Source organism: Acipenser ruthenus, chromosome 5 (genome assembly GCF_902713425.1).
Source record: "Acipenser ruthenus chromosome 5, fAciRut3.2 maternal haplotype, whole genome shotgun sequence".
NCBI classification, from domain to species: Eukaryota; Metazoa; Chordata; class Actinopteri; order Acipenseriformes; family Acipenseridae; genus Acipenser; species Acipenser ruthenus.
The window spans coordinates 73,135,981-73,160,728 of NC_081193.1; the positions used below are offsets into that span (position 1 = coordinate 73,135,981).

General features: G+C 40.1%; 1 protein-coding gene across 4 annotated transcripts in view; it reads left to right on the forward strand.

The window, feature by feature from the left end:
* The window catches only part of LOC117402815 (girdin-like), a 73,449-nt gene extending 60,533 nt beyond the window's left edge, over positions 1-12,916 (forward strand). The window contains exons 27-34 of one of the 4 annotated variants that reach the window (XM_059024472.1): positions 417-620; positions 770-838; positions 4,795-4,881; positions 5,220-5,300; positions 8,200-8,471; positions 9,039-9,522; positions 11,348-11,448; positions 12,080-12,916. In XM_059024472.1, the coding sequence (XP_058880455.1) occupies positions 417-620; positions 770-838; positions 4,795-4,881; positions 5,220-5,300; positions 8,200-8,471; positions 9,039-9,522; positions 11,348-11,412 (1,262 nt within the window). In that variant the 3' untranslated portion in view covers positions 11,413-11,448; positions 12,080-12,916. The remainder of the gene's footprint in view (positions 1-416; positions 621-769; positions 839-4,794; positions 4,882-5,219; positions 5,301-8,199; positions 8,472-9,038; positions 9,523-11,347; positions 11,449-12,079) is intronic. The other 3 variants (XM_034921242.2, XM_059024473.1, XM_059024475.1) reach the window with 3 other exon arrangements.
* Positions 12,917-24,748: the final 11,832 nt, after the last annotated feature.

A 24,748-nucleotide genomic window follows, 5' to 3' on the forward strand; every position in this document is an offset into this window, starting at 1 on the left:
CCTGTATGTTTACCCTGCACTGACCATGGACCCATTTCCATTGCTGGTTTTAGTATTAGATAAACATTCCCATATTTCCACAATCCATTCCTACTTTACCATAGCAATTGAGATGATCCATTACCAGGCTTCCTTAAGCTGCACTTGAAGGCAGTTCTAGCATGGCTTTGCACTGCAGGAAAGCAATAATAACTATCATGTTTGAGCTGAAATGAAGTCTGTAAACCAACTTCTCTTCTCAAAGCTGCATTTCAGCTCTTTGCATGTCATGATTACATGGACGACCAAGCAACCTCATAATGAAAAACATGAATATAGGATAATTGAAAAACAGTATATTAAAATAGATTAAAGAAAACAAAGAGTGGTCAATGCACTCATCCATGGTAATTCATTTATTTTCATTTCCATCTCAGCCATGAATGACCTGTTGCAAACCATGGTCCAGGCAGGAGGACAGTGGACAGATAGTTCTGAGAATCTGGATGAGCCTGATGATGCTGCTACCAGGCTGAGGAGGAAGGAACTGGGAGCTATGGCCTACTCCACAACAGCAATCAACTATGCTACACTGAACCCTTCTGCTGGCCTCAGATCCAAGCACAGGCATAAGTCGAAAGGTATAGCTAGGGTGAAAATAATGTTTAATTGTTAATGTTTGTTTTCATTGATATGCCTGTTAAATTTTTTTAAAAAAGATAGTCTTAAAACTCTGTTCACAATTTGCTTATCACAGGTAACTTTTATGACCTATTGTATTTGCTTTCAGACAATGCATCTTGTGAAGATGTTGCTCCTCGGGTCACAGATGAATCTAGTAATGGTTTAAGAATTCATGGTGAGTGGAGAGCTGCATGTATTCATTAAGTTACTGTGTGTTTTAAATGCATTCTTATGTACAGTATTCATTTTGGGCACTGGGAATGGTTGAATTGCAAACCAGCATGCAAACAATAACCTGCGTTTTGATTTTATCAATAAACATTTGCCATTAACATTTGCCATTTTACTTTCACCTCTGTTTGTTATACATAGAGTGCTTCATATGTATGTCATGAGTATTTAGCTGCAGCTTTTTGTCAAAACACTACTAACTGTCTAATTTCGAAATTTAAAACTAAAATTAAAACTAAAATTTTAAAAGTGATATATTTTCTATCATTAAGATGATAGACTTTTGTTGCACATATGGAACAGGTTATAAAAAAATAAATCCAGAATCCATTGATCATATATAATTGTTTTCCCTATTTTGAAATAGGATGAATTGATTATAGACCTAATTTGTTTTTTCACTGTGAGATTATCTGAAGGGCTGTTTCAGAATTGAAAAATAATGTTTTTCTTTTTATAATTTTCAAAGAATAATATTGTGTTCCCTTTCAAGTAGGGAATATTAACCATTACAAAATGGGTGTTTCCCCTTTAAGACACGAACCTGAAAACTATACCAAAGACATTCCTCAGAGGAGGGTGGCGTAGTGCTGCTCCGCCCCCACGAGCATGAACTCACTACTCATCCTGACAGTATCGCCATGTTCCTTTTCAGCCTAACACGATTAACATCAGAGAGTTGATAAGTAAATCCTCCTGTGTATTTTCACGCTCCTTTTTTAGCAATTGCAAAATTGCTAAAAGCGGCTGTTGCAGTCCATCAGGCTAGGCGACTGGTTCACCATGGTGGACCTGAAGGACGCCTGTTTCCACATCCCAGTAAAACCAGCGCACAGGAAATACCTGAGGTTTACCTTTCAAGGAACAGTGTACCAGCCCACGTGTTTTTACAAAATGCTATTAGGGTCCTCAACTATCTGGACGACTGGCTCATTTGCCAGCAAGAGCGCACGAACACAGAGCTAGTTACCAACCATTTACATCGGTTAGGGTTGAAGGTAAACCATGCAAAGAGCCAGTTAGCACCCACCCAGATAGTGACCTATCTGGGGGTGTGCCTGGATTCAAGACGCATGTTGGCAACTCTGTCGGACAAACACCCTCCCACTGGGTCTTTTGCATATGCGCCCTCTGCAGGTTTGGTTCAACAGCATGGCTTGTCAGCTGGTGTTGAACGTAACATCCTATTAACAGTGTCCCGACACTGTCTACAGGCGCTCTCTTGGTGGAAACAGCCGGCTTATCTACGTGTCTCCAGGAGAGAGGTCATCACCACAGACGCGTCCAACACGGGTTGGGGCGGAGTGTGGAATGGCCGAGGTGTACAGGGTGTATGGCAGCCCTCGTGGGAGGGTCTCCACATCAGTATTGTGGAACTGCAGGCAGTGTTCCTGTCCTTGCAGGAATTTTTGGAGCAGGTGTGGGGGAGACACGTGCTTGTCCATACGGACAACACGTCTGTGGTGTCCTACATAAACCACCAGGGTGGTTTACGGTCGCCCAGTCTCCACCGTGTGGCCTACAATCTTCTGTTGTGGGCCCAAGTGAAGCTCCTCTCACTTCAGACAGTCCACCTACCAGGAGTGACCAATTGCGCTGCAGAACTCCTCTCAAGGGGGGTCCCCAGCGATGCAGAGTGGAGACTCCATTCCGAGGTCATGAGCCTTATTTGGGGGAGATTCGGGAGGGCGGCGGTAGACCTCTTTGCCTCTCAGGAGTCAACGCACTGTCCGCTGTGGTTCTCCATAAAAGGAGGAGGACCTCTAGGAATAGACGCACTGGCACATCCATGGCCAGCGTGTCTACTCTGCATTTCTGCCGCTGGCACTGCTACCACTGTGTTTGGAGAAGGTCCGGGAGAGTTTGGTTCTCCGCTCTGGTACAGCTCCTGAGCAGTCAGCCGTGGGAGCTGCAAATGCACCACAACCTGCTCAGTCAGACCTGCTCAGTCAGGTTGGGGTACCCTGTGGCACCCCAACCCAGTGAGCCTACAGCTCTGTGTCTGGCCCCAGAACGGCTCCATTTGAGCTGTCCGGGGTTATCAAACAGGGTGGTCAACACCTTACAAAACGCCAGGGCAGCCTCTACTCATTCCCAATATGGTTACAAGTGGGGTGTGTTTCAGACATGGTGTTTGGCTCGTGGATTTGAACCCACGACATGCCCTACGGCAGTTATACTGCAGTTTTTACAGGACCTTTTTGATGAGGGGAAATCTCCCTCGACTCTAAAGGTGTATTTGGCAGCCATCTCGGTGTGCCATATCGATTCAGTCTCCCCAGGAGCTCACTTCCTAGTGGGGCATTTTTTGAAAGGCACCCGGCAAAGGATATAGTCCCTCGCTGGAGGCTAAATATGGTGCTTAATGCAGTAATAAAACCTCCATTTGAGCCAGACAGCTTTCTTGCTTGTAATCACCTACACTAAGCGGGTGAGTGATTTGCAAGCATTTTCAATATCAAAAGCTTGTCTAATTTTTTCAGAGGCCATAACGAATGTCACACTTCGTACTAACCCGGCTTTTCTGCCGAAAACTATCTAAGCTTTCCATATTAACCAGTCGGTGGAATTGGAGGCTTTCCATCCCCCTTCTTTCCAATCTAATAGGGAGCGCCAGCTCCATACGCTTTGCCCAGTGCGGGCATTAGTGTATTATGTGGACAGAACTAAAAGCTGGAGGCAGTCAAAACAATTTTTTGTCTGTTACGGAGCTAAGTCTCAGGGACTGGCTCTGTCTAAACAGCGTCCATCCAAATGGATAACGGGTGCAATACAGGCTGCTTATGAACTGGCCAATCTGCCCCCGTCCGAGAAGCTCACCGGCCATTCCACCAGGGGTCAGGCGACTTCATGGCTTTGTTCCAAGGTGCATCTATTCAGGAGATATGCAGTGCAGCGGTTTGGGCTTCTTCCCATACGTTTGCCAGGTTCTATCGGCTGAACGTCATGGACCCGCATAATCCTGGATTTGGCACAAAAATATTGAAGGTGGCTTCCCAGTCCATCCTCACAATAGAAAATTAGAGGTGAGTCCTTCTAATGTTTTCATTTATGGGAATATTGTTGTAGCACAAGCGGCTTTGCTTAGCTTGTAACTCAGTGTTGTATACCATGTATTCTGATGGTTAAGTATACTCATATACAGTAAGATGGGTCCTTGTTTTATTTCAGCTATGCTGGTAATTGATTCAGGCACAAGGTGGTTTGGCTTGTCCTCTGCAATTGTGTTATGTATGCTCCATGTCCTTGCGACAGCTTGGGTATACTGACCCATTTTGTAATGGTTAATATTCCCTACTTGAAAGGGAACGTTTGATTATTATCATAACCCTGGTTCCCTGAAATAGGAATATTAACCATTAACTTCAAGGTCGCAGCGTCCTTGGTCGCAGTTCTCAAAGGAAAATGACAATACTGTCAGGGTGAGTAGTGAGTTTATGCTCGCGGGGGCGGAGTAGCACTACGCCACCCTCCTCTGACGAGTGTCTTTGGTATAAAGTTTTCAGGTTCTGGTGTCTTAAAGTGGAAACACCCATTTTGTAATGGTTAATATTTCTATTTCAGGGAATCAGGGTTATGATAATAACCTAACTTTCAGACCTATCTCTGATAATTGATAATAAATAAAAAATAAAAAACAACAGGAAAGTAATTAGTTCTACTCTCCTTTAAACAGTTTAGCTTAAATTATGTTGTTTTTATATTTTTTAAATCAGAAACTAGATACATTTTAAAATAAGTAAATTTCTGTAAATACTAACATTAAATACAATAAATTGTGTATATTTGTTAATTAAATAATAATACAGTTCTCAAGTGTTAGTAAAAAATAATCGGCAAGATCTTTAATTAATTACGAAAGAAACTAACTTATGGACTTGTTTCTGTTGCATTGGATAGGGGTACAGGATATTAGCTGTACAGATGCTATTGCTCCTCCTGTCCTTGGCACTTCTACAATGTGTAAAATTCCTTGTCACATCTGTTGTAAGTGACTTATTCATGTGCATTTTTGATGAACGCAATATTTTTTAATTTTGTTTTTGTTTTTTGTTAGCATAAAATCCTTTGTAACCCTCTGTTTGATTTCCTCTTTTCCCCTGTTCATCTTCCTGTTTGTTCACTCTCATTTAGTGCCCTTTTCCAAAATGTCCTCTTGTACTTCCTGGCAAACTCTTGACTTTCTTATGTGTAAGACACGTAAGGCACAGCATGCTTCACGTTGCCTGCCCCCATGCCTCAGACAATTCTGACAGCAGAATTTCAAGGCAGTGTCATCTGCTAACCTTTTTCTTTCCGTGCTCATTCTTTATTTTTCCATCCAGCTGCCAGACCAGCCAGCTTTGATAGTTGCAAGACAACCAGTAGTAACAGCAATAATAATGCTTCGCCTAATGATGCTAAAGGTACAGTCTTGCCATTGTTTTTTTTTTTTGGGGGGGGGGTCTTCATTTTTTAAGCTTTTAACAATTGTTTCGCTGTGCTTTTTTTGTTGTTCTTTTAATTTAATTTAGTAATCGCCAATTATTTTATTATTTTCTCCCAATTTGGCATATCCAATTATTTTTAGGCTCAGCTCACCGCTACCACCACCGCACTGACTCGGGAGAGGCAAAGACGAACACACGCTGTCCTTCGAAGCGTGTGCTGTCAGCCGACCGCTTTTTTTCACACTGTAGACTCACCGTGCAGCCACCTCAGAGCTACAGCGGACAACGCAGCTCTGAGCAGCTTACAGGCAAGCCCGCAGGTGCCCAGCCAGACTACAGGGGTCGCTGGTGCGTGGTGAGCCAAGAACACCCTAGCCGACCTAAGCCCCCCTCCCCGGACGGCGCTCGCCTAATTGTGCGCCGCCCCCTGGGAGCTCCCATCTACGGTCGGCAATAGAATAGCCTGGACTCAAACCGGCGACCTCCAGGCTATAGGGTGCATCCTGCACTCCACTCAGTCTAAAATCCTTGAAGCCGTGAGAAAATTCAGCATGCAAAGCGAGCAGTAGCGACGTGTATCTTTGCGGGTTCTGGTCAGATATTGTAATCTGTTGCAAAGTGGGGAAGTGTGTGAACTGCTTGTTACCAATCTGATGGGAGAAAAGGAGCAACTTTGTCATAAAAGACTTGACATGGGAATACATGTCATGAACAAAAAGCCCCCTTCCTTGCAGTTTCGAATTCAGTTCATTCATGTGACCCGTAACATCAATGGCAAATGCGAAATCAGAGAGCCAGTTCACATCATTCAATTGAGGGAAATCCACATCTTTTTCTTTCATTTTCAAAAACAAATCAATCTCTGCTCTCAGATCCCACACTCTTTTCAGAACTTTTCCCAAACTAAGCCATCTAACATTTGTATGGTACAGAACATACTTGAGCTCTGACTCAGACTCCTCCAGCAGAGAGACAAATTGCCTGTGGTTTAATGCTCTTGCTCTAATAAAGTTGACCAGTTTTGTGACTGTATCCACGACATTGCTTAGTTTTAGAACACTTTTGCAGAGGACCTCTTGGTGAATAATGTAATGTAGAAAAATTATTCTCTGCTCTGGATTTGTTTCTGTTACTTGGTCTTGCATTCTTTTCAACAATCCAACATGTTTTCCTGTCAGATTAGGGCTTCCATCAGTGGTCACACTCGCCAATTTATTCCACTCCAATCCCAATTTTGAGACGCTGTTATTTACTGCCTCCAGTATATCTTTTCCAGTCGTCGTATTTTTCATTGATTGCATTGATGTCAGTTCTTCGGTGAACTCAAAATTTGTGGTAATGCCTCGAATGAAAATCAACAACTGGGCTGTGGTTTTAACGTCACAACTTTCGTCGAGTGCCAGAGCGAAATATGAAAAATAATTTACCTTGCTTTTCAACTGTTGGTCCAGGTTCTCCGAGATTTCTTCTACACGCCTCACCACAGTTCGCCTTGACAATGAAACGTTTTCAAACTGCTTTTTCTTGTCTGGACACAATATCGCAGCAGAGTCAACCAAACACTCCTTGATAAATTCTCCCTCTGAGAATGGTTTGCTGTTTTGGGCAATTTTGTGTGCAATCATGTAGCTCGTTCTTGTAATACCGTCATGTGCCACGGATAGACATGAAAAAACGTTGCTCTTTTTGCATTCGAGAAACCATCTTATGCGCTTTTCTAACTTTCTCTTCGGCAGACATGTTCTTATATTTGGAAGCATGTTTGCTCTCGAAATGCTGGTTTAAGTTGTATTCTTTGAATACTGCCACACATTCTTTGCAATGTAAGTACACAGCTTTCCCTGCCACATCAGTAAAAAAGTATTTTGAGGTCCACTCTTTGTTAAATACTCGGCATTCGGCGTCTACTTTCCTCTTCTTTGATAAACTCATTTTTTAATTCTACCCCTCCACTCCAGTGCCACGTAATAAAATAATTTGCGCAAAAACTGAGCGTTATTCAATTTTCCCTCGCAGCTCTAGACCATAGCAACATAAGACCATAGCAACATAAAACCAACCAATAACAGGCCAGTAATGATACCGTGCACGTAGACATTGCTGCTTCAACTGTGTTTAAATAACCATTTTAAGTATTAGCGATAACAGACGACGATCATTATGTTAGTTTTAATGGAGGAAGATTCTAGTAGTTTCCTCAATTGTCGGGAGTCATGGCAGGCCGGACAGAAATGTTAGACAGGCCGGATCTGGCCCGCGGGCCGTATTTTGCCCACCCCTGATCTAAGCTGTAGAATACATTGATTCACATTTGATACCACTAGTGTTTTCTAAAGCAATAACCCATTATTGTACCAATTTGTTTGTGCTATTGTTGCCAGCAGCACCTCTTTGTGTTGTAATGGGGCTCTTGCTTCACTAGGAGAGTCATATTAATCAACTTATTCAGCTGAGTGTCAAACTCAAATGATCAGCTTTTTCTACCATTTCTGTTATCATCCAGATGGCTGCCTATCTACCCCTTCTGAACAATTCCAAAGAGACCAGTCATAATTTCTAATGTGTCACTGTCTGCCATCATTAATCTTTGGCTAAAATGTTATACTAGGCCATCCAAAGTGATCTGAGGACATCTGACCAGGATTTGTTTTAAAGTTTCAAAATTGAATCACTGTTTTAAAAAAAATAATAACAATAATAATAATTGTGTTATAAAATGCAAGTTTTACAATTGGACATGGTCTTGTTAGCCCTAACATGCATGGCCATAATTCTCTCTATATATAGATATATTAATGGTTTTTATTTTCTGTTGTTTTCAATTTGAAGAAAATTACTAACAACATTTGGTTTTTTTTGACTGTTTACCTTGCAGCAAGTGCACTAAATGGCAGCCGCAGCAGGCCACATAGTCAAAGCAGTAGTGAATTTAGTCTGAGCCTTGATAATGAAGTGTGGTCAAGCAGCAGCAGTCCTCTCCAGCAGACTGGTCAGCTTTCTCAAAGATCTTCAAAACAGAGTCCTTTACTCATTCGGAAAACGTTGGACATTCCGTGTCAGCAGAAAAAGAAAACGGCTTCCCCTGGACGTGAAGTTGTCACTTTGCAACAGTTTTTGGAAGAGAGCAGCGTGCATTCACCAACAAATGTAAGCTGTAGTTAAAACTTTTTGCCAAAAATAAAATATTTCTTTATTCCTTGTTTTTACCAGTATTGTTTTAGTACATCATAATAAACAAGACTTCAGGGTCAGACAATGTTTTATTATTAACCTCTTGATAATATAATGTCATAATTTTTTTAAATAAAAAGCAGTATTTTAACGCATATGTGGTACTGGAATTATGCAATTCAAAGATGAAGCTGCATTTTGTTTTACATTGGATAAATAAGATATTTGCTTTTAGGAAGTTAAATAATCACTTAATCCAAATTGTGAGACGACATGCGTTTTTAAAATTATCTGCAGTAAACTGTTTAAGATATTGTAACACATATTATTTGTACTGTAGTAGTAGTAGTTGTGGAATATGTGTTAATATCATTTCTACAGGTAGCAATACATTACATTAGCAATACATTCTTCATAATATATATATATTTGATCCTTAAGAAAAGAGGGACAAGTCAAAAACATATGAAGTTAACATCAGGGATGTTGCATTGAAGTTATTGACTATGTGTTGTACCATATCACTTTGTGTTACAATTCCAGGCTGGTAGCCAGGAGAACCTTGTGCATGAGACCGTGAGGCGGGACAGTGATTCTTCTGAACCAGTAGGAAGAGAGAAGCCACACAGGAACACCTCTCGCAGCCGGGGAATTTTGAGATCATTGAGTGGCAGAACCACTGTGGATTTCTCAGATGGCAGACCTCCAAAACCTGGACAGATTGGCAGACCTAACCTTAGGAAGGCAGAAAGCACACGTATTAAAAGTACAGCAGCTAGACCTACATTAAGCGCTCAAGGAAAAGCTAAATCTCTTGCTGAAAAGTTAGACACTGTGCAACAGCAACCGACACAGAGAGATTGCAGCACTTTTTCTACCTTACCCCGTGCCAGCAGTGTGATCTCGACGGCTGAAGGCTCCACCAGGAGAACAAGCATTCATGACTTTATGTCCAAAGACACAAGACAACCAGTATCTGTTGATCCTTCCCCAATTAAGGCTAATAGAAGCAACCAACAAGCAACCAGTGAGTACCACTTAGACCATCATCCCCATTTCCCTAATCATGTACCTTACCAAAACCCTTCACATCCAATTCTGCATAAATACAGCCAATGCAGTTCCCTTGGTCATGGTCATTCACCGGTTACGGAAGGAACATATACAGGGAATAGGGGTCAAATTGCATCAAGTTCTAAATCATTCTTTGGTTCAACTTTTACAGTTGATTCTGTGTTCACTGACTCTGTAGAGCCACACAGTGACAGTGTAGCTTCCCTCGTCACTACCAGTGCAAGTCAGCCATTCTTATCTTTAAACACATCCTTAGTTAGTAACATAAGTGGTCTACCGCCAAGGGCCACTCCAAGGCCTACTGACATAGCTTTTGTATCACCTGTTAAAGCAGTAGAGAACAAGTATAGTGTACAGGATTCTAGCCCTGAGAATACCCTCCCCACTGGTGAGCCTGTGAACATTAACAATGAGTCTGGGTCACTATCATTATCTTCTGAAGACAACCAGTCCCTGTGGTATGAGTATGGTTGTGTTTGAACCACATGAATGTGTATTTACAGGAAATTGTAGACACCTTTATATAGCAGTACATGGTAAAACAAAATATCTACATTCTTTTTATAATAGGTGGAAGTTGCATGTTAGGGACTTCTCTTTGCTTTTGTCTGTATACCGAGGCAGGTTATGTGGGCTTAAGGTATTGCATACCACATTGCAGGCTTTATAAATTATTTTCAGACTTTCAGCTAAGACTTGTAATTGTTAATATTCTTATCACTTTTGCACTATTGTCAAAACTTTTTTGGATGTTTGTTTTGCAATATATCTGCGAATATAGATTATTTTTATTAAACGCAGGACTTTGTGGTTACCAATGCATGTGCAGTAGACACTTTCATAACAATTGTTTAAAATTACAATTTTTTTAAACCATACACTGCTTATATTTAAACATTTTTATATATGACTTGGAAAAACATTTTTGAGGGATATGTTTAATGCATTTCTATAAAATGATTTGCATAGTCTGCACACAGCCATTTTTTTATTTCAAGCTTTTTTAAAATCGGTAAATTAATCCAAAACGGTCCCGATACTATCTGATCCCACGGATTATGACGAAAATTAACAAGAAAGATAAATGTACTGTATGGTTTTTATCGATGTAACTGGAAAAGCATAGTTTATATTTTAACATTACTGATATGTAGTTCAGTTTCAGGTAATCCTTTAGTTTATAAGAAGTAAAATAAACGTGTAATTAGCCAGATTTTCCTCATTTTATTTATCTAAAACCAAAAACCTTTGAAAAATGACAGATTTGTACATCATAATAGCCTTCAGATAGTCTCTTTAGTTTAGTATTTTTTAGTCAAGTTTTGTAATTACCAGTAATAGTATGCTAAATTTAAATGAAAATGCACATAATCTGTTATACAGTGGATGTGTCACTAAATGTTTTGCTTGTGTGAAAATATGTACATGTGTGGCACTGTTTGCATGTTTTATTTTCTGCATGTCTGGAACTCTTGCTGCTTACTATTTTGAGTTTGTGTGGGAACAACATGTACTGTGATATGAAAGATCAGTAGCATTTTACGTTGTATGAGAAAAATGTATGTTGATCTGCATAAAACAAGTTATATGTTGTTATTGTATGTGTAAACTTGGCCTTGCCTAGTAACTGAACAACATACCTAAATGTCAGTTACAGTGGAGCATAGATTATGTAATTGTGCAAGTAATTTGTCTATTATTGCATTGATTATGTATGGTGCAAATTAATATCAATCCCATTGTATTCAGAAATAATATGAAATGCCTTTCTTCTGCAGATGTGGAAAGTATACAAGATCGCAGAAAATCAAAAAGCAGATCTGGGGAGCAACATAGCTCCTAAACATAGCCACCTACCACCAACAAAGTGGGCTAAGTGGTGAGTTTGCTGCCCAAAGTATAAATCGAGAGAATCCTATTTAACAAACTAACAGCATTGCATATATTCTGTAATTGCGCATTATAACAAATAAGTACATATCTGTTTGCTTTTGAATTGGCTTTTTTTGCATATATTCAAGTAAAGCCAAACTGCATTGCTGCATCTTCATCTCCATGCCTGGGCAGGAGACTAAAACGTTCTGCTTAGTGCACAAGTGTGCATGATCTTGACAAATGCAATGCATTAAACACCACAACACTTTCATGTTATTTTTCTTTTCATTTCTAAGTAAATGTTCTATATAAGAATATATTTCTCCATTTTCACCAAGTATGTTTTGTAATTTAAAAAGAAAACTTTTAATAAAAATGGCAATTATTGAATTATTGAATAATTGCCAAGTTTCATGAAGATGTTTTAATGATTATATGCAGTATTCCATTCATATAATATTGCATGGATAACGTGAAATTGCTTGAACCCACTGCTTTCTTTTTCAGTCCTTGCCTTTCAATGCATGCTCTTTTTGTGTTCTTGTTGACTTGTTTTTATGTTTTCTGCTTTTACTTGAACTTATTCTATGCCTGTTTCTCAACTCACTTTCTTTTTCTGTCTACCTTTTACTTAGAGAGAAAAGTGACCTTCAAGCTGTCATTTTGAAGTCATTTTGAGACTGTCATGACTCAGAAATGAGTTTGTAAAGCTAACCAATGTTTTAAGAACCCTTCATCAGTAGAAAATGTTAGAGACACCATAACTTTCCTTGAATCAAGGAGCAATGTTGGACTCCATTAAAAAAGTAATGAGATGCATTTATTTTGGACTGAAGAACTTTAAGGCAAGTTGCACTGCTACCTGGATTTTAGAAAACACTAATGTACATTTTAAGGACCAATATTCTGTTATGGTGCCAAGCTCAACTCCAGAGGAAGAAAACATTTTAAACTTTTCATGGACCCTGAAGAATCAGTCATATTTTTAGTTGGACATTTGCTTTTAAATAGCCAGACTGTTTAACGGTTTAGTACTAGCTTTCTTGTAAATGAGAAGCATGTAGACACTAGCAATGTTGTGGTTAAAGACCTACACAAACTTATTGGCATGGGGGCACTGCCTTATGAGTTTACCACGATCTGCATGTAGTACTCAAGATGACAACGCTGTGTTATGAATCATATTATCATATTTCTTTGCAAGACATACCAAAATAACACTATACTAATAATAATACAAAAAACATTATCAATGCTTTACTTCAGTTGGACTCTTGCTGCAAAGGTTGTATGTGATGACATGTATGAAGTGTTTGAACATCTGGAAAGAATCTTATGTAAAGGTAATTTCCTGATAGAAGAACCAGTGTTCCCTATCTAGAAAAGCATTTTAGTTTTAATGATTGGTTATGTATAGTTAATTTCCTTTTTTGCATTTTTTATAAAGGCATTTGATGTGGGTAATGACCATTGCTTCTGAGATTTTTGTGAATGCACTACAAATCATACAAATAACGCCATCTGGTTTGCAGCTTACACAGCTAATTTTCATGGTGCTTGTTGGTTAATGTGTTATAGTGGACTAGCCTCTATAGACATCCATTTGTTTTCTTGACTAGCATTTTTTCTCAAGAGAACTCATACAACGTCACAGCACATTGTAGTACTTCACTTTATTACTTACCTCATTTAAAGGTCACACACACCTTATTAACATTCTGCACTTTTCTGCTTTAGAAACTGCACATACTAAACAATGGCATTTTGCGAACAGGTTTATTTCTGATAAACATAATGTACTTTTATAGTTTTTAAAGTGTTCATTGAGGTGTGGGGTTACAGCGGTGGACAAGTGAGAATAGCTGATCCTCAAGATCAACGCAAGCTGGAACCAAAACTTTAAAGCTGTTTATCTCAGCCCAAACAAGAACCACTTACATGTTCACAAGTAGGCTTTTAATTCAAACCAACTTAACTAATTCTGGTTTCACCATTCACAGCCAAGACTGGGAGCATGTCCATTTCACAGGGATGTTGGTCAGAAAAGAAATATGTACAGGACTGATAAAATGTGAATGAAAAAAGCCTGGATAACTGGCTGTTCAATTTCCAGACCACAAAGCATTTAAACCCACTTTGCAACTACAGCATTTAAAAGCATAAATCTCCATGTTTTATAGTAAGAGGTAAACTAATCTAATCTGATACATAGTTTTTACAAAAAGCTTTTATCCTTTTTGTGGTCTGTTGCTCGTTTTATACACCTTGTATGAATCTTGAGAGATGTGTCTGTTATTGGCTGCCCTTCAATCGGAAACATTTACTGAGCTAATTCAATCAAGGTCTGGTCTCCCTGGAGGGTCCACTCTCTAAATCACAATGGAAGACTATACCTCCACAAGATTTTCATGATCCACCCATACTCTTATTGCTTTCCTATGTGAAGAGCAAAGTCACGACACGTGAAGACGATCGATTCTCATGAAGAGAGACTGATCTGTTTGGTTTTGATCTGCATTTCTTCTGACCTTTAAGTGTATATCTATCTTCAGATCAACCTGCATTTTTTTCAATTCCAACTCCAGTTAATGTTTTGAAATACATCTTCTGAAATCCCACAGGCTGGCAACATCAAGCTGTGTGTTTAATTGCAACGAGATGGAAAACACGTACTACAGTAGAAGCAGCACACCCCCCCATCCCCCCCCCCCCCCCCCCCCGCCACGGCTAAAACGGATGCAAGCTGATGAAGATGTGAAAACATAGTTTGTGTCGAACAGAAGTGTATTAAGTATTTGTTGCAGTGTTTATATATATATATATATAATTTTTAGTATTATATTTGCATGGGTGAAAGTGGCCAATGATCCTTTTGGCAAACTCCTAGGTCAAAACCAATCTTTTGGCCAAGGGACTGGGTGCCGCATAGGCTCCTCGGAGCTCTAGGGTTTTATATGCTCACAGATGCATTCTGAGCCATTTTGGACCACTTCCATTACCAAATTTGAACTTGACTTTGTAAAAAAAGAAATTCAGAAATTGCTTCAATTACAACTTGTTGTTTTACCAGTTGGATCAAGCTGATAAATCACACATGAGACTAGTTAACAAACATAGCTTATGAAATGTTACTGATCAAAGCTTTTACATGTATGCCCAATTCACATAATATTACTATCAATAATGTTAGCTGCAAAATTCATATACAATCTCTGATTAACTGAATCAGATGCCGTAAATACTGGGTTCATACAGTTGTTCTGATACAAATTTCACAGTATAAATGTCACGATATAAAGTACACCCATGCAGGTTATAAAATGAAATACTACTGTAATTCATAAAAACAATACAAACATTCTTTCTTCGTTACACAGAATGCTTTAAATGTTGGCTGTTTTATATTTTACTATAAAAAAAAACGTTAATTGCTATTCAGCTTCATTTTTCAGCTTTGTAGGCTATCCCACTGAAGTGGCTTGTCTTTGCTAATTGAGATGTTGAGACTTGTATTCGCTGTCATTGACAGTTTCCTTCAAAACCATTACCAAAATACAGTATCAGTTCATGAAAAGATCTTGCTCAGACACTTTGCTAATGTTGCAAGTATCATCACTTGGTTTAGAAGCATGTAGAAAAAAATTTATGTTTGCAGTAGAAAAATGCAAAAGCAAAACAGCGGTGATGATGGTGAATGACAACAAGGTAGAAGAGGATGGAATGTTCAAGTATGAGAAAGCGGGGTAGTAATGGGCAGTGTTGTGTTCATACAGTGCCGTTACGGATTCTGTCCTCTGTCGTGAGAGGAGAGGCAGACTAGCCAGGCTCTTGTGCATTGTGGTTAAGACACTCACTCGTGATGTATTCAGCCTCCGCCCTGTTACATTAGGCAGTTCATTATATTTTTAAACAGTCCATTTGTATATAAGTTAATACGTGGTGTATAGGATGTCTTATTGTTGGGCTGCTCAAACTGGAAAATGATTTCTGTTATAATAACACACCCTACATACTATATTATACCTCACAAAAACGAAGATTTGACTTAGATTTTTAAGTTTTTTTTATTTTTTTTACTTTAGAACTATGTTGCATGTTCTATGCAGGTGATGACATCTATACACAGGATAAGATATATAGAAATTTTGAGAAATTCTTTAGATGGATGTTGATTTCTCATAAATAAGTGTATAACGTTTATAAAACCATGCTGTATAAAAACACCCATCACTAGAAATAAATTATTTACAGTCGACACACAGACAGACACCTGGCCTCCTCTGTTGTATCTTTTCCAAGGATCTTAAATAGAGAACTCCAAATCTGATCACAACATAAAGGGGTAATAACCAAATAGTTCCTTAAATCCTTATCTGTAATTTGCATAACGTTCAGGTTCCACATTGTTTTTCCAACTGTCTGAATAACACTTTGAGACAATGCTTGATTTAAATAAGTTCTTCTTTTGCATATGAGGAGAATTTCCCCATATAATTCTCCTGACTGCATAAAGAAACTTGATTATTTTAACACTTAGAACAGGGATTTTCAATACAGTTCAATTAGCATTACAATTTAGCTTGTCACTGCCTATAAATCAATATGCAATTACAAATCCTGATTAGTCAGTGTTTTACAACACAGCCAACAGACCCCTTAATCCACAACACTTACCAGTAAAGAGCTACATAATTCCACAAGGTTGCTTTTTTCTTAGCTCTTTTACCATAGGCCTTGAAGGTAAAACCCATTTTAACCCCCATGGGCAAGGTACTATACTGTAAGCATCCTGTTCTGGAAACACACAAGTTTTGTATTCTATTGACTGAGAAAAAACTTTCAAATCTGTGGTTTGGCATTTGCTTCGCGCTCTACAATGTCCCTAGTACATCATGCCTCCCAAAAGCATAAAGGATATGGCTAAATCGTAAAAATCCAGGCAGCACTTTAAGGTGCGGTACCTGTACCTGTACTCTCACCTCTTTATGTCTTCTCTTTTAGATTTTTGTTGGATTGGCAACACAGAAGACTCCGAGCTCTACATTTCCTTTGAGGGACCCTCTTTGTTGGGAGTGATTGAATAGTTCATTTTCCATGCTGATCCTATCTCATCTGTGGCCTCTATGTCAATTGTGCCAAATCTATTGTCTACTGAGGGCTAAGTAGATAAAACCTGAGGTACTGGACAGGGCGGGTATGGTGGACATTGAAATACTGCTGAGGCAACACCAGCTGCGATGGGCAGGACACGTAATGAGGATGCCAAACAATCGCATTCCAAAGCAGATCATGATAGGCGAACTCTACCAAGGCAGCCATTCAAAGGGTCGTCCTCTCCGTTGGCGTTGGAAAAATACTCTAAAAGATTGTGGCAAAGTGGTTAATAGTGAGCCGGTGCAGGTGATAAAAGAACAGACAGACAATTGTAATCCAGGTGCAAAGGTTTGTTGAAATTTGTTTTTGTCCAGTGCCTGATGGAAAAACAAACAGTAAATAATAATGCTGGTAAGTAATACAGTGGCATGTATTACTTATGTTTATAATCCCCAGGCTGGTCCCAAAATAATAGTCCTGTTATTGTATCCCCACATTAAACACAAAACACATACACAAGTCCCTTTAGTGCGTGAGTTAGTGATTGTGGTACAAATACAGTTTATTGTGATACGAGTGAAGAGCTGTTCCGGCTTTGTGCTGGCCTCTTGTGACAGCTCCGGAACGTGATAGCCGTCTACTGATAACAAGTAGCAAATAGATAGTACAAAACAAACACTCACGATTACTTCACAAAAACACAGGTCCTTCCAGGTCACTTTATTTTAACTAAAACGAAGGAACAGATTACTTCGCTTCGACCCCTATTTATACCGTCACTCATGATCCCTTGGTAAACGATTGCAGCCGCTCCTCCAATCCACGGCTGCCACGTCATTTCCCTTCCGGGTCAATGAGTTAGTGTACCGAAGCTCTGCCCCTTTTCTAAATGACCGACTTCCTTTTAACCCTCGGAACGAAGTGTCAGGCCAAGTAGTCCAAGGTACTCTGTTCCCGTTACTTAGCGCCCTTACGGGAGGGAGATTTACCACCAAGAATCATTGTCTTTCTGTCACAAAGACACATTAAAGCGATGTCGTCTTCCTATCCCTGCTTGGCAGGAAATAGCCCAGCAGAGGGCCAGCTGGCGAGACGCAGTGTGCATGGGGCTTGGACGGCTGGATGGGGCAAGGCGCCGTCATAACGTTCTGAAAAGACAAAGACGTCATGCTGCTAGGATTAAAGAACACTTGTCTGCATACCCCTGTAATCGCTGCAGAAGGATCTGTGCCAGTTGGATTGGTTTGTTTAGCTATGAAAGCGCCTGCATCACATCTGCATCATTACCTCCAAGCTTTTGAGACAGCCATCGACGTTTCGACAGGCAGCTATACTAGTAGTAGTTATCTCCACTAAGGAATCCTGCAACACCAGTGCACTGACAGTAGCAGCCTGGTCTGAATGCAGTTTCCACAGAGACTCCCAGCCTCTCCCACCAGACCTATTTGTCTATACAAGTTGTGTACTGTGTATAGTGCATCCATGCACCCGCCCTTTGCCTTTGTCTGTTCGGCTTTCTACGATGGTCCACTCGACCAGCCCTGTGGGATCAGCCTTCAGTTCCAGCACCTCTGCCAGGGTAACTGTGGCCTCTGCCAAAGACATCAGGTTGTCTCCATGGAAAAAAAGACATGGTTAAAATACATTAAACAGCTGTTTTTGGGTTACAGCATGTAGGACTTGGCAGCATCATGTAAAACATTTCCTACATCTCAGTAGCACAACAAAACTCCCACAAGTTCCGTAGAGTTTTGATGTTAATCTTTCTGTTTTACAGATCTGTTTTGCACTTCGACTCAATTGCACTTTTCCTGCCACGACATTTCATCTCCATGTTTATAGGTAACAAGTCTTGGGCTTGGGCTCAGACTACCTTTTTTGGTTTCCATGAGCACAGATTGACCGCAAATCCGATCTGATCTGGGTTCTCCTGCATTGCTCGTGAACCCCCGTTGAATGCCTACCCGGATTGAGTGAAAAGACTCCTTTTCCATGCAATGCAAGTTTTTGACAGATGTTGGCGGTTCTTTCCCAGCAAACCTTGCGGCTAAGATTGCATTCATTTGTTTACAGAACCGAAAGGATGGACGCTATTGCTTTGCTTCCGATAATCCTAACAATTCTTTGAAGCTTTTTGTTACAAAATAAAATGATACAAGAATATTAAAGCACAGAGAAACCTTCTCACCCCGGATGTGGCTTAAATGTTTACGCCCACCCGTCACTTGACTGGTCAGTGTTGAGAAGTACTTCCACCCATCCCGCTTTAGAAAAGAGTCCGAAAAATATAAGGGGCAGCGCGGATTGGCAGCCAGTGCGGGTTGGCTAAATTAACATGGAAACACAGTATCAGGTGCAACAGGTTTTTCAACCCGGGTTGAGTAGTGCATGGAAAAGAGGTATAAGTGAACTGGCAGGAAAATTTACTTCAGTCTGGGAAACAAAATGAACCAAACCAAAAAACTCTGCAGCACATTATGTAGATTACAGAATACAATGTGTTTTACACCTCTAAGCAAGACGATCCAATCCAAACAGTCTTTCACAACAAGAGACCTTTTCATTATTGCCAAAGAAATACAATGTCCTCAGTGGTTTCTGAAACGCGTTTGCTTCCAGCAAAACATCAGTAGTGGTGAACAGCAATGGTGGCCTCTCTGTCTTAGTACCTTGTACGGAGGTAGTTTGTTTGCTTTAAACTGCGTTGTAAAGGACTGAATAAAACAGACAACAAGCTAGACAGGCTATAGATTTTAAGATCAGCCTTGGAGAAATTGTTGATGAGTCAGCCATTGCTTACTAATGTGATTGGTTGCAATCCATCAGTAAAAAGGTCTACTGTGGAACCCCTTGTAATCAGTTCACAGGGTCAATATTCATGGCATTGCCTTTAGCATACTCATCTATGATATACCAAGTGAGCCTGTGCTTTCGCTCTGCATTGTTATACATTTACCATTGTACACTGCAGTGTTGAAAGTTCTGCAATTATAAACTGGTAGTCTGGGTACTTCTGATGTGGAGAAATATCTTAATAAACATACAGAAAACCTGCTTGCTCAATAACCTCACTGAGGCTTCTGCTTACCAGACAGGAATACTGAATGACAACAGTGGCAATGGGGGGTTTCCCTACAGGGCTCATTAGCATGGGGCGGCTGTCCACTGACTCTTACAAAGGTCCCAAGGGGAGCTGCCCGTCACAAAGATCTCAGATGGATTTTGTATGATGTGCCTACACAGAGGTGAGTGTGAGCAAAGCTGATTTGCACACACTCACCTCTTTGAAAACCATGCTGTTTACGAGTAACATAACCACAATAACTCTCAAGTCGCATACAAACAATAAGCCCAGCCTATACTGACCCAAGACTCTCCACGCCACCCAGCTGCCTGAGGATGCTGCCTGAGTGGTGACGGGATCTGTCCTTTTGTCCTCTATGTCTCATTCTCTCATTCCAGAGGATGCTGTCTGACCCGACCTGGACTTGAGAGTGTCCTTCATGTTTGACAACTTGCATCCACAGTTTACTGTTCATAGGCCTGTATTATTGTATCCTGTTTTTTTCAGAACATTTGACAGTGTGGGGGGGAATGTTGAATCTGCAGCAACATCGTTCTTTTTCTTGTACTGTGGTGCATTATCCGCAGCAGTGTGGAGTAGTGGTTAGGGCTCTGGACTCTTGACCGGAGGGTCGTGGGTTCAATCCCCAGTGGGGACACTGCTGCTGTACCCTTGAGCAAGGTACTTTACCTAGATTGCTCCAGTAAAAACCCAACTGTATAAATGGGGAATTGTATGTAAAAATAATGTGATATCTTGTAACAATTGTTAGTTGCCCTGGATAAGGGCGTCAGCTAAGAAATAAATAATAATAATTATCCAACTCTTTCAACACCTCCACTTTTGTCTACAAGGATAATGCACATTTTTGCGTGAGCACTATGGCAACTCGAAATGCATCATAGGATCTGTAGTCCCCAAACAGCACTAAAATACAGTACAGAGGCACTAATCTGGATGCAAGTTAATACATTTCCCAGTATCCTTTACACTCACCTGTTTGAATTAAGGCGCTTCGCTTTAGTCACATTCGCACTAACAGGAAATTCATGTTAAGTGAATTTGTATTATTATATAAGTATTTTACAGTAAGTGACTGCTAAATTTGTCTGGGACCTTGTACTATCAGTGAATTCATCTAATTCCCATGACAATAAATAATGGGAATCTCAAGTAAAACTTTTGACTGAAAGGGGAGCAGCAAATCTGACTTTTTCAAATCCATGTATATATGTGCATGTATACAAATGTCCACACCTGTGGTGCTAAAAGAATAAAACTGTTCTTCCCAACAGCAGGTGACATTAACGTTTGCATTTTTGGCATGCTGAATGGATTCTATTGTTTGTTTCATCACCCTGTCGTCTGCAGCTACCACCAGTAGAACTGTATCAGTTACATGGGCTCCTCAGGCTCTCATTGCTGACAAGGCTGCATGCCCTGGGGTGTCTAGGAAAATGATCTTTTCACCAGATGGCAGTTGGACTGTGGTGGGGGGGAGAACAACAAAAGAATGATGGTTATCACTTTTTTTCCTTCTCCTTTTTTGTTTCACTAAAACATTTATCATAGACAGTACATAAGTTTCTCACACTGCAAGTCATTAAGGTCATTCAATAGGTCTTACAGACAAGTGATCTTTATATACTAGTAATATAATGTGTGAAACATAGTAAATTGTGATCCTTTTATATAGCTTTGACTTCATTGTGTACCTACATTGCAATAAGCGATTAAAAGACACACGTATTGTATCTAAAGAAACATTTTTCTCCCATTCGTACTGTAAAATCCCTCGATTAGGAGCAGCAGAGGAAAAAACAAAGGTTTTGACAGAGAGCTGGTCCAAGAGAGGGAGATTTTCAGATTAGACACTCCGCTCCGCGGAGTATTTTTTGTCTGAAGCTGTTTACAACTGCAGCGGTTAAATGAAGGTCAGCCTGGCTCCGCAGTGCTTACCGAGGGATGCTCCGATGTGCTGACTGACACCTCCTGCCTCCATGGGCGCCACTGTCTCTTGCGCATATGAGATCAGGATAAAACCCATTTTGCAGTCTAGTTTTTATCTTGATGCTAGTTTTGATATAATGGGACCCATTTACAAAACTTTAACACCCATGCATATAGTATACAAACATAAAACATGTCCGACAGCATTGCCACCGCTTGTAAAGGAGGCCCGACGAAGTCACTCGGGTTTTGGGGGTAGGAAGGGGGTTAAACGGGCACCACAATGGAATGCGAAGGGTAATGAACTGTAATATAGCTTTGCGCGTGGTACTGTAGGACTGCTGGCATAAAAAAATGTTATCAGCTGTGGGCAGCACTGATTGTACTTACATCGACTATCTGTGGTCATCAATCAGGAAAGCCAGCCGGAGCACGCAGCCCGGTTTGAAAAACAGTATTATTCCCAGGTTTAACGGTTCATTCTAAAACTCCAAAAAAACGCAAACTACAGTCAGTTTTCTTCAATGTGCACAATTTGTTTACGTGTTTGCCAGGAATACAAGCTTGTCGACCTGCTCTGGATCCAAGGCATCACGCTTTTTGTTTACATTGAATACACAAAGGGCTTAATGCAGTCATGAAGCCTCCTTGAGCCCATGCATTCAGCTGAGCTGAAGTATTTATTGCTCAAAGCGTTCTTTTTCGCTTGCTATCACCTCCACAAAACGGGTGCACGAGATGCAGGCATTCTGTTAGTGAAAACCTGCTTAATCTTTACAGAGGCCAGAACTGAAGTTACGCTCTGTACCAATCCTGCCTTTTTGCCGAAGACTATCTCGGCATTCTATGTCAACCAGTCTGTGGAATTGGAGGCTTTCCATCCACCTCCTTTCCAGTCAGACAGGGAGTGACAGCTCCATACGCTCTGCCCAGTGTGGGCCTTGGCGTACTACGTTGACAGAACGAAAAGTTGGAGGCAGTCCGAACAATTTTCTGTCTGCTATGGGGCGAATATCATTACAATAATTAATCTATATATTGGATGCTTTATCCATGGGGAGTCACACACACACACATCTCATTTAACTAGGGTGGTTCATTACAAAATAGCCTTTTAATGCATGCATACACCTTCCTCAGGTTACAGCTGCGATCTCCAGCGATACCAGTTCTGGAGGACTGCGATCATTTAAAATCCATGCCAACCAAGTGCATGCAGGTGAGTGTAGAATTGGTGCAGGATTTAAGTAGGACTGGATTGCACCCTTCTGAAAATCCACCTGAAAGTACCTAGCTAAAGATGAAAAGTAAAAAAAAAAACGTAGGCTACCTTTCTATTTGCTATCCTTCGCTTCTGAGTGATGATGTAAATCTTCTGTAGCGGGCTTTACGTTGTCTTTTTTTTTTATTTCTTCTGTAATTGTTTTATGTATAATAAAGTTGAACACCATCGCTAAAATAAACAACATCGCATTTAAAAACTCCATCTTAACACTTCTGAGTTTACAGTTATTACCATGGCTACCATTCTGGGTATTGCGTCATTACACGGAATTACACTTTTCGTGGGGACAGCCTGGCATGTTTTCATTACTATGCCATTTGAGTACCGTCCTGACACAGTATCGAAATAAAATTTGTGGAAACGAGGTATTAATGTCGTGGATCCTCAAAACTCTGGTTTTGGAACTAGAATGTTAAGGGCAGCTTCTCAGTCGACCCTTACAACACAATCATAGAGGTGAGTTTCTCCATCAATTTTTTTGCCCTAGCTACTTTTTACTGGGGTTACGTATGGTAACGCACAGCAGCCTCTTGGCTTAGCCTTGTAGCATTCCAGTTGTTCTGCAATCTTGCCCTTGGGACGGCTCTGGCACACTCACCCGTACGGTAATGGTTACATTTCGTACTTCAAAGGGAACGTTAGGTTATTATCATAACCCTGGTTCCCTGAAATAGAATGGACATTAACCTTCGCTGCGTCCATGATTGCAGCAGACTTAAAGGAAAAATGACGATGAGGCATGTGGCCACAGTGTTTTTATGGCTTTGAGGGCGGGCCATGACTGCGTCACAGGCCCGTCAAGCAGCTTTGATATAAATTATTCAGGTTTCGGGTCTTTAAGAGGTAAACTAAAGACGTAAACTAAACTAACGGGCTGCTATAAGGATAAGAGTAAGATTAGATATAGACATGGCATTTTCCAGATTTTTAATTTTTAGTTTGCTTAATGCATTTACTGTAGGTTGGAAAAAAACATAATCATAACAATGTAGTGGGGTTTGTTTATCAATGGTATTTTAGGAAGGGAGCTGTCCTAGAAAAACATACTCAATTACATCTTTGCTAACTAAGTTGCTAACTAATTGAAATCCAATTAAAAAATATTGTTAAAACCTACTTGTCACAATAAGCTATTTTTTTTTTTTACTTCCACTTATTGTGTTGAAAATGCCCCTTCATTGAAAATAAATGTAATTTAAGAGTAAAAGGAAAATATGAAATATAAATTGCATCTGTGTTTTCTGTCAGGAACCGAAAAACAGAAATTAAAAAAAGGGTTTGTTTAAACATTTTTTAAAACAGCATGGTCACTATACCATTTGAGCTGTTCAAAGACTTGATTTGATCTTCCATTATTCTTATCTCCGTGATGAAAATGAGGGGGGGGGGGACGGGGGGGGGGCGGATCCTGTTCTCTTTTGTCTGGCCTGCCAGGTGACGTGGATGGGTCTGTGGAGGCCATTCTGAATATCCTGGACAGTTATGATGCTGGAGATTGTCCACTTCGGTGTCTGAGACATTAGTGAGTTAATCTACAAAAGACAAGGCTTCTGATATTAATTGACGTAGATTAACTGTGTGTGTATAGTTACAAAATGTATTTTATTATAAAAAAAATGTTAATATAAAAAAAATGGTAGTTATCATTCAACATATAATTCCTACTTTTTATAAAATGATTTAATACAGGCATGACCTCTTGTGGTCATGTGTGAAATTGCAACAGCAAAGCTCTGCTGCAATCCTGTAATAATGCGTGAGCACGTTATTTATTATACGAATTCACCAAAACTCTGTCAACTTACACGCTGGCTAAAAATAGATTAGCGCACATACTGTGTCAAGCAAACGCCATTACTGTTACTAATCTCCTTTTACTTCAATTCAACAGCTATAGTGAGACTTGTGTCA